General features: G+C 38.3%; 1 protein-coding gene across 1 annotated transcript; it reads right to left on the bottom strand.

The window, feature by feature from the left end:
• Positions 1-2,618: 2,618 nt before the first annotated feature.
• blvrb (biliverdin reductase B) lies at positions 2,619-10,369 on the bottom strand. The gene is made up of 6 exons (XM_036585462.1): positions 10,325-10,369; positions 10,124-10,238; positions 6,746-6,907; positions 6,554-6,643; positions 4,841-4,972; positions 2,619-3,064 (listed from the first exon to the last, which is right to left on the bottom strand). Exons 2-6 carry the CDS (start codon positions 10,206-10,208, stop codon positions 2,910-2,912), a joined length of 624 nt encoding a protein of 207 aa, XP_036441355.1. The 5' UTR covers positions 10,209-10,238; positions 10,325-10,369; the 3' UTR covers positions 2,619-2,909.
• Positions 10,370-11,230: the final 861 nt, after the last annotated feature.

Below are 11,230 nucleotides of genomic sequence, written 5' to 3'. Positions count from 1 at the left end.
ATGTGCAGGAGAGACAGGGAGACTGAGTGTTTCTTTATGGGTGAATCGATATGAAAGTAGAACTCCACCAACTCACCGCCCCTCATTTAACACGAGGAGGTGCTGCGTCCCTTCGCAAAGCCTTTGGCCACAATATTGCGACCTTTTCTTGGTATTAATGCCACTTTAATGTCGGAATTCTACGACTTTTTTTCTCAAAAATGTTTTTTTTTAATTATTATGACTTTTTTCTCGAAATATTGCGGCTTTTTTCTCGAAATAGTGCTTTTTTCTAGAAATATTGCGACTTTTTTTCTCGAAATAGTACGACTTTTTCTCGAAGTATTGCGGCTTTTTTCTCGAAATAGTGCTTTTTTCTAGAAATATTGCGACTTTTTTTCTCGAAATAGTACGACTTTTTCTCGAAGTATTGCGACTTTTTTCTGGAAATAGTACTTTTTTTCTCGAAATATTGCGACTTTTTTCTCGAAATATTGCGGCTTTTTTCTCGAAATAGTACGACTTTTTTCTCTAGATAGTACGAGTTTTTTCTCGAAATATTGCGGCTTTTTTCTCGAAATAGTACGACTTTTTTCTCTAGATAGTACGAGTTTTTTTCTCGAAATATTGCGACTTTTTTCTCGAAATATTGCGGCTTTTTTCTCGAAATAGTACGACTTTTTTCTCTAGATAGTACGACTTTTTTCTCGAAATATTGCGACTTTTTTCTAGAAATACTGCGACTTTTTTCTCAAAATATTACGACCTTATTCTCAAACTCTACTATTTTTGTTTGTAACAGCGGCCCTGAAACGCCGTCGTAGCTCCCCCTCAGCCTGTCTGTCATGTTATATTCAGGACCCAAACAGAGAGCGTGACTCTCGACCAATGAGAGGTGCTGACAGCGTTGCTACGATACAGCCGCGCGAGACTTAGAAAATGGCGGAAACTCAGATAACTATAAACATTACATCCGAGCGCGTTGATGTAGTAATTTAGGGGCTGAACCAGCGGCTCCACCTTAAACAGTACAGCCTGGCGTCCTGACTGTAACCTGTACAGTGGCACAGATATACACACCTGGATGCCGCGCTGTCTGCTGTTCTCTATGTGAGGCGATACGTCTGCGCGTCCGCCATGTTGGAGCGGTCAAGATCCGCTTGTAAACAATTCACTTGTATTGAGAGACGACGAGTCAGGATTAAATCAGCCACAACTTCCTTACTACTCAACCGACTTTCACCACATCTGTTTAGTTATAATCCTCAGACACAGATTAATCCAGGCTGCTCGGATCTGCTCCCTGTACCTTTTACTTTATTAACTGATCGTGATAATTAGCCGTCCGGACCAGCGGGAAAGTATTCAGTCTGCACCTGACGTGAGATTAGCGCGAGAAACATCAGCAAATCCATCAGTGTGTGAATCACTTCTAATCTTTATACACAGAAGGGCGGAGCTAAAGTCGGCTTCCTATTCGCCAGCTTCTTGTTCGAGTTTTCCCGTTCCACCTTAAATGGTGCAGCTTCAGGCACCAGAAAGTGATTGCTGCACCATTTAAAGTGGAACGGGTAAACAGGAAAATTCGAACAAGAAGCTGGCTGATGCACCATTTAAGGTGGAACGGGAAAATTCGAACAAGAAGCTGGTAAATAAGAACCTAACTTCAGGTTCGTATAATAAGGTGCTAATCTTCCTACGAATTAAGGAGTGTAAGGACTATTAAATGAAATGAGCTTAATATAAGAAAAACAATCACATCAACAGGTTCTCTGTGCCTCATTAACCACACGGCCATATCTCTACACATTAACACCACAAAAACAATACACATCACACAGACATGAGTGTGGATCACTGCGTTCCCTCCGTTATATAATCCTATCCCACTTTCTGAGTGTGATATTCCTGAAATAGTGTAATTTCGGACAGTATCTTTCTTAAACTGCCGCTCTGTAATGGTACTGAATGCAGTCCAGCAGCGACGTTGACCGCCCTAAAATGGCGGCGCCGTTGACGTGCCTGGCTGGACCCAACAATGCATCTAGGTCTGTATATCTGTGTACAGTGGATAGAGATTAGATGCAGTTGAAGTTAGCTTCTTATTCTCATTTCCCGTTCCACCTTAAATGATATAGCTTACTAAAATGAGGCGAAATCATTAAAAAATAAAGTAATAATAGGTGCCTTGTGCTTTGATTGATAAGTTTTTTTTTAAAACTAAGATTAGAAATTATTTGACATATAAACTACATTTTTAAAAACTTGGCAAACTGATGTAAGATTCATCATAGGTAAAATAATTTAAAGATTTTCTTTTTGTGCTTAAAAATTGATGTTCCAGTTAATTTCCAGTTTTTACTCTTGTTTGTGTACCGTCATCCTGTGTTTAATAAACTCACTGATGAGCAAACTACTGTAGTTTAGTGTATGTAAATGACCTCAAAGTGGTTTTCACTAATGTAACATCAGCTGAGCATTATAAAGGAGAACTTTGGTATCACAACTATAGTTCTAAGTAATGTAGTTTTCAGTAGTGTAGCTATTCACACTGTTAAAACTGTCAACATTAAATGTATATAATTTAAGACATCTGCAAAATATCAGTGAAATATTTTAAATTCACCAAACCAACAATAAAAACACAAAAGCACTTTTAATAGGAAAAGACAACGTATTGTGTTTTAATAGAACAAGGCACATTGTAACCAGAAACTGCAAAACATTTCTATTTGATCAAAATGTCTTTTGTAATATAAAACCCAGTGCATGATTGTGAAGTGTTTTGATTATTAATAATGATATTTTGATCTGTGTGAGTAAGCGTGAGGCTCCATTATAAAGGTTTAAGGTTACAGGTGGGGTAAATAAACATTAGCATCTCATTATAAGGGTTGTTTACTGGCACATTTTAGCCCCGTCCGGTCAGTTTAGCTGTACTCTCCGCAGACGCCCACCGTCTTCCCGTCCCACTCTGACGTGGACAGACACTTTACGAAGAAATGGCCGAGATCGTATTTGGAAATGACTCTTCCTTTCAGCATGTTCTCAGTCACGGTGTACTTCTCCGTCAGAGGATGGTTATCTGCGGAGGAGGAGGCCGTTATTGACATCACAGTTCACTTTAACACGTAAATGTGTCCATATGGTACATTTAACGTTCATCTGATGTTCTAGTACATAGAGGAGCACAAACAATCACATTTAAGACATTTTCACCAAATGTAGTCGATCTGCTGAGTCGTGTTTGGAGTCTGAAGTTTGCTTCTTTGTTTTGGCGCTGGAGCTACGAGGCTAATGTAGCTAACAAGTAATGGAAGCTTATACTCCATCAATTAGCATGATGCTAACCCTGTGGAGGTGTTCAGTCTCTCTAATAGTCTTGATTCTGTGGTTTCTGACTCTGTGTGACTCACTGTTATCTAGAAACATGGACTAAAGTACAAAAAACAGTAGCCATCTTCAGTTAGCAGTTAGCGCTATGCTGATAAGCTTCCATAACTTGTTAGCTACATTAGCCTCATAGCCACAGTGCTAAAGCTAAAGAAGCAAACTTCAAACACTGAGCATGTCTTAGCAGAACAACAGTATTTGGTGTAACAGGTTGAGTGCTGGGTAAATTTGATTTATGGCCAAACTTTATGGCTTTAAACTGAAATGGTTTGTTTGTGGCTCTCATAACTACAGAAATTGTACATTTCTTGGTAGTTGCTGGATAATAACCTGATATTTAAGACATTAAAATAGAACATTTTATCAACTTAAACAGTATAACAAAAAGGTATTCAATGAAAACAGTGGAATTACAGAAAACAGGATTTATACTAACAGGTATTCAGTTTGTTTACTGTTTTTAGATGCAACACTTGGACTTGGCTAACTTTCTGAGCATGTCTGAAAGCTGCAGATTCTCCACAAAAGTACTGATTGGTTTGCATTACTGCCACTGAGTGCTGATTGGTTGGCATTACTGCTACTGAGCGCTGACTGGTTGGCATTACTTCTACTGAGCGCTGATTGGTTAACATTACTGCTACTGAGTGCTGATTGGTTAGCGTTACTGCTACTGAGTGCTGATTGGTCAGCATTACTGCTACTGAGTGCTGATTGGTTAGCATTACTGCTACTGAGCGCTGATTGGTTAGCGTTACTGCTACTGAGCGCTGATTGGTTAGCGTTACTGCTACTGAGCGCTGATTGGTCAGCGTTACTGCTACTGAGCGCTGATTGGTCGGCATTACTGCTCCTGAGCGCTGACTGGTCGGCATTACTGCTACTGAGCGCTGATTGGTTGGCCTTACTGCTACTGAGCGCTGATTGGTTGGCATTACTGCTACTGAGCGCTGATTGGTTAGCATTACTGTTCATGAGTGCTGATTGTTTAGCATCACTGCTACTGAGCGCTGATTGGTTAGCATTAATGCTACTGAGCGCTGACTGGTTAACATTACTGCTACTTAGTGCTGATTGGTTAGCGTTACTGTTACTGAGTGCTGATTGGTTAACATTACTGCTACTGAGCGCTGATTGGTTAACATTACTGCTACTGAGTGCTGATTGGTTAGCGTTACTGCTACTGAGTGCTGATTGGTCAGCATTACTGCTACTGAGTGCTGATTGGTTAGCATTACTGCTACTGAGCGCTGACTGGTTGGCATTACTGCTACTGAGTGCTGATTGGTTAACATTACTGCTACTGAGCGCTGATTGGTTAGCGTTACTGCTACTGAGTGCAGACTGGTTGGCATTACTGCAACTGAGCGCTGATTGGTTGGCATTACTGCTACTGAGTGCTGATTGGTTGGCATTACTGCTACTGAGCGCTGATTGGTTAACGTTACTACTACTGAGTGCTGATTACCAGCAATGTGGGGGGGCATAACAGCCACATAGTCCAGCCCGGACTCCTTCAGCACTGTGTACATCCTGTCATGGTCTTCAGTGACGGGGACCAGGCGGGGGGGCACTTTAGCTCTGTCCCACAGCAGAAAGGCTAATGCAGGAGAAAGAAAGGGCAAAGGGCACAACCCAGATTTAAACAACAACAATAATAATAATAATAATGATGCTAATAATAAACTTTATCTATAAAGCACCTTTTATACAAACAGCAACAAAGTGTTTTACAGTCATGTGATTTAAATAAAATTAAAGTAGAATTGAAGTGTGGTAATTTCTTCTAATTTATTTATTTAAAAATGATTTTTTATTAATTATTTAACACATTATTTTGCAATTCTATTTTAATTATTTTAAATTGATTTTTCCAAATGTAAATAGTCATTTATGTGGTCAGTAAATGTTTATTTGCTCATAACAAAACACTAATATTAGAATAAATACAGAAAACATTAATACAAAAAGAGGTATTTTTATGTCTGTAGGTGTTTTAGTTGTTAGATTTCTTGCCCTCACCTCCAGGAAGCCCAGTATTAACTATATTTATCATCCAATACCTGTTCTATCTAATCAACATGTAATGTTAAATTAGGTGCTGCGGATGGAATTTAATAAATCCATGTGATGCTAGAGGAGAAATCTGGAAGTAAACTTTGTTCCTCAAACATTCTCACAAGACATCAACTACTAATTTCAAAGTTCTTGTTAGTTTTTTTTTTTTACTGTATTTATGTTTATTTCTATCTGTTCTAATGCTATATGGTGTTTTTACAAGCAAAAACACACTCAATGCTGAGATTAAAGGTTTTAAACAATGTGTTTAGGTGCCTAAAACTTTTGCACAGAACTGTACACCAATCAGGCATAACATTCTGACCACCTCCTTGTTTCTACGCTCATTGTCCATTTTATCAGCTCCACTTACTATATAGGTGCACTTTGTAGTTCTACAGTTAGAGACTGTAGTCCATCTGTTTCTCTGATACTTTGTTAGCCCCCTTTTACCCTGTTCTTCAGTGGTCAGGACCCCATGGACCCTCACAGAGCAGGTACTATTTGGGTGGTAGGTCATTCTCAGCACTGCAGTAACACTGACGTGGTGGTGGTGTGTTAGTGTGTGTTGTGCTGGTATGAGTGGATCAGACACAGCAGTGCTGCTGGAGTTTTTAAACACCTCAGTGTCACTGCTGGACTGAGAATAGTCCACCAACCAAAAATATCCAGCCAACAGCGTCCTGTGGGCAGCATCCTGTGACCACTGATGAAGGACTAGAGGATAGTACCTGCTCTGTGAGGGTCCATGGGGGTCCTGACCACTGAAGAACAGGATAAAAGGGGGCTAACAAAGTATGCAGAGAAACAGATGGACTACAGTCTGTAACTGTAGAACTACAAAGTGCACCTATATAGTAAGTGGAGCTGATAAAATGGACAATGAGCATAGAAACAAGGAGGTGGTCATAATGTTGTGCCTGACCAGTGTACATAAACAATGAGTAGAGCTTTCTAGACACTGCTGGAGATGCAAAATTTGAATTTAAAAGATCTGAAAAAAGTTTTAGAAGGAGCAAACTGGTGAAAATAAGATAAACGATGTTGCCACGTTGTCTAAAATGTGAGATTTGATCTTGTCGTGAAGCTCAGCTCTGTGAAACGTTGGTTTAAACAGTCGTACCGGACATGCAGGCGATGACCTTACGGATGCCGCGGGCCTTCATGGCCTCCAGGATGTTACGGGTTCCCTCAGACATCATGGTGGTGGGACCTGCAGGTGGAATGAAACAGTTCTGATAAACGTGGCAGAAATATGACGATGGAGTGAGCAGATATATTCACCACCCTGTGCATGTCTCTGATCTTCACTCACTGAGGTCGTTCCTGGTGCCCAGGATGATGATCACCGCGTCCTGACCCTCCAGCGTCTTCTTCACGTCCTCTTTATTCAGCACATCTCCCACCACCACTCTGGAGGCTTTGTGGTCAGCAGGCAGCCTGGACGGATCCCTGACCAACACTGTGACGTTATAACCTGGAACAACAGCAAATAATGCAACTAAATTAATCTACCATGAATTATTCATTAACTACTATTAATTATTCAGTAACTGTTATTAATGATAAAGAATCTACTATGAATTATAGAGTATGTACAATATATTACTATATAACAATATATATATTTAATCTAATTATTCATTAAAAACTATTAATTATTCAGTAACTGTTATTAATTATAAAGTACCTGCTATGAATTATTCATTTACTACTGTGAATTACTTAATAAATACTATTCATTATGTACTATGAATTATAATAAAATATAATTATTCAGTAAATACTATTAATTATAAAGTATCTACTATGAATTATCAATGAACTACTATGAATTATTCTGTATATACTATTAATTATTCAGTATGTATTATGAATTATTGTATAATATATTATACAATTCAACTAGTATTAATTATTCAGTAACTATTATTAATTGTTTAATACCTACTATGAATTATTTTATTCAGTTCAACTCAATTTATTGACATTAACACAACCTACAGGCACATATGTAAATGAACAGAGCACTAAGGTTTCACTAAAAACAGCCCAAAGGGGGCACATAGGGATATACATATCATAAAATATATATGTACATAAAGCCATATAAAGACATATATGGAATAAGTACAGATAAAAGCACAAAAGTAATATCTAATACAATATCTACTATTACATTGTCAGTATTTACTATGAAACTATCATGAATAATTAAGTAACTACTATGAGTTCTATAAACCGTATCTACAGTAAAAGATGAATGTGAGTTCTGTAGTTGTCAGAGAGAGAAACTGAATGATCTCTCTGATGCACGGTCACATGAGAATGTACACATATACTGCAGTATACAGTAACTTAGTAAAACTGTAACTCAGTAAAGGTTTTACTGATTTACGTTCAAACATCCAGATTAGTCACTAACTGCAGTTTAGTTAATGTATTCTGAGCTCTTGGAGCTCCGCCCTCTCTGGGGCTCGCAGATAAACGGCGATTTGAACATTGTGCCTTATCTCTGACTCAGCAGCGCACCATGACTCGACACAAACACACAACTTCTGCATGACTCGGCACTTTCACTACTGTCTTATGATCAGAACAATCAACGACAGTAAGGGGGGAAAAAAGAGAACCTGTTTCTGATTGTTCAGCAGCTGAACTAGAATTAGATTATATTTCATAATAAAAGGCCGGTGATGATTCAGCGAGCGCATGCTCAGAACTAACGAGTGTATAATTCACTCCAATCAAATTACAAAGCAGTTTTGTTTACAATAATACTCGTAATGTTATGATTTATGGATTCCCATCTCTCGTTTCTAACCGCCGTAACCTCCCTGATGGCTCGCCTGCCAACTGAGGTTATTCATTACTGCAGTTACTGCTGCTCGGGTTACAAACAGGCCTCAGTGTTTAGATCAGTATTTAACTAAGTGGAGCTTTAATTATATCCCAGTATTGATTTTCAGCCTAATGTGACTCTTTATGCTGACCAGAATCATTATGCTAATATGGATTCCCAGTATGGCTCACAGTATGTTAACTACATCCCAGCTAGTGCTCAGTATCTCAGTATTGTTCTTATCCCACCGTGCTGAAAAACTCAGCACAGCAGCACACACTTCATGTTGGTCCAAGCTGGTTTAAGCTGGTCTAATCTAGTCTAAACTGGTTTATGCTGGTCTGGTTCTGGTTTGGCTGGTCACCCCAGCATGGTCATGCTGGTTGACCAGCATACCAGCATTCAAAACACAACATAGGCTGGTCTATGATGGTTTTTCTAGCAGGGAATATGACGATGTAAGCATGTTTCTTAAAGCTAGTATTGTTTCTAACAGGATATAGCATATAAACCACTATCATAATGACACTTGCAAGCATAAAGAGTCATATTAGCCTAAAAAAAATCTATACTGGGATATACGACTCTCCCAGAGTGATTCTTTAATCCAGTATAACTCTCTAGCCCAGCATAACTTTTAATGCCAGTATACATTTAAACACAGTTTGACTCTTTAGGCCAGTGTTGGTGTTTATGTTAGTTCAGGATGACGTTTAACCCAGAACTGATTTTTTATGCTGAATGCTTATGAGTTTCCCAAAAGGGGAATTAAAAAAAAAATCTGCATAGTCCAGTGTGTGAGATGTAATCAGAGAGATTCAGAGCAGTTTGGTGTGAAATGGTTCAGATGTCTTTACAGTGGTGGTGATAGGAACCAGGGGTCGCCATGACTACAACACAAATATAGACATTTTATTTACTATCCAGAACCACCAGTGAACCTACACGAGTCTTCTGAGTTTATATGGAATGTTGATGATGGAAAATAGTGGAAAATCTGAAATAATAAAATTTCCTTGGGGTCTATTTTGCCTCACAATGCCATGCATGTATCCCTCCACCATGAATGGATTAAAGTAAATGGACTAAAATACATTTTAATATAGCATAATAAATTATAATATATATTTAATCTAATTATTCATTAGATACTATTAATTATTCAGTTACTGTTATGAATTATAAAGTATCTGCTATGAATTATTAATGAACTACTATGCATTATTATGTATCTACTATTAAGTATTTAGTATGTATTATGAATTATTGTATAATATATTTATTCAGTAGCTACTATGAATTATTCTGTAACTATTATTAATTATTCAGTACTTACTATGAATTATTCTATTCGATTCAACTCAGTTTATTGTCATTAACATACATTTTAAGCCAAAACATTATCACTAAACTATCATAAAACAGTGTCTCAGTCATCAGGCAGTGAATTCATAACTATTTCATGTAGTAACTTTCTGTGAGGGAGCTTTTAGAGGTGGACGTCTGGTTCCTATCACCACCACTGTGAACAATTCTAAAGTTTCTCTAGAACGAACGACTCTGAACGACTCTGTTCACATCTTAGTCATTTAATTATGTAGAGGGTGGAATTCCCCTTTACCACTAAGACTCCCTTTATCGTGGTGTTGCTATTCACACTAGTGAAGTAATGAAGCTGCTGTTTAGTAGAACTGCAGAAAGTGCTGCTTCAGTAACAAATGAGCCTCAAACCCCCAGTATGTCAGTGTCTCTTTATCCCAGTATGGGTCCTTTAGCCCAGTAAGACCCAGTGTGACTCTCTGTCCCAGTGCTGGACGGCACTGGCTCTTTAACCTGCTGTTTGTATCTCACCTGCAGCGGCTGCGATCGGTAAGGTCACCGCTCCGGTCATTCCGGTGGAGCCAAAGATCGCCACGTTCTTAACTGCATCAGCCATGCCTGTCTGTCTGTCCGCCTGTCTGTCTGCCTGTCAGAGTGAGAGAGTATGTGTCAGTCTACAGGATGAGGGCTGAAGGTTTAAGTCTGCACCAGCTCACTCACTTCCTCACTTACAGACAGATGTCCAACTCCTGAACGAATCGTTCTTTGAATCGGTTCTTTTCAACCGGCTCTTTCCTGTAAACAAGTCGAAGCGATTCACAACCAAATAAATCGTTCTTTTTTTTCTTCTTTTTTTTTTTTATAGCATCTGATGTTTATGTATTATGTAGACTGGATGATTAAAACATAAATGCATAGTTGCTGTTTATTTGCTGAATTTGCTGAGTTTATTTGCTGAATTTAACACACTATTTTATAAAACATAAAATATAAAAGTGCCATAATTTTTGCAGAGACTACATTTTATGTTTTAATTTGTCCCAAATGTGTCAGCAAACAAACTCGGAATTGGAAAAAAAGATGTTATATGTGTTATACTGTTATATGGGCTTATGCTATGTGAGCTATATGCAAGGTACTATATAAACAAAATGCATTATAATTATTACATTAATAATACTAATACTACTAATCATAACAGTAATATATTGTTGTTGTTGTTAATAATAATATTAATATTAAGAAGACGTTATTCTAATTTGCTTGTATTATTTTTCTTCCTAGAACGAAAATGAATCTCTATATCGGACGTTCGATTCACTGAATCGGACAGTTTAAAAGAGTCGGTTTCATAAACTGAATCGAACTTCTCGGAGACGTCATGACGGACCGCCCTCGGAATGGCTTACACGCCAGTCATCCCCGCCCCTTTTGTGCTGCTATTGGCTAGTAGTTCACACCATAAGCAGGCCGCCGATTGGCCTGATTCAGAAGTCACTCAAGTCACCATAGCAACCGGCTTTACCGCGGAACAGTGGTGAGAAACGAAAACAAACGAGTTTCTAACATTTCAGCGTTAAAATTAATATCATACACATATTACATATAAGAGTTTCTGTACTTTAATCATATGAGGAA

This window comes from Colossoma macropomum, unplaced genomic scaffold (assembly GCF_904425465.1).
Source record: "Colossoma macropomum unplaced genomic scaffold, Colossoma_macropomum, whole genome shotgun sequence".
Taxonomy (NCBI): Eukaryota; Metazoa; Chordata; class Actinopteri; order Characiformes; family Serrasalmidae; genus Colossoma; species Colossoma macropomum.
Note: the sequence above shows the minus strand (reverse complement) of the source record. Positions and strands in the feature narration are given on the sequence as shown.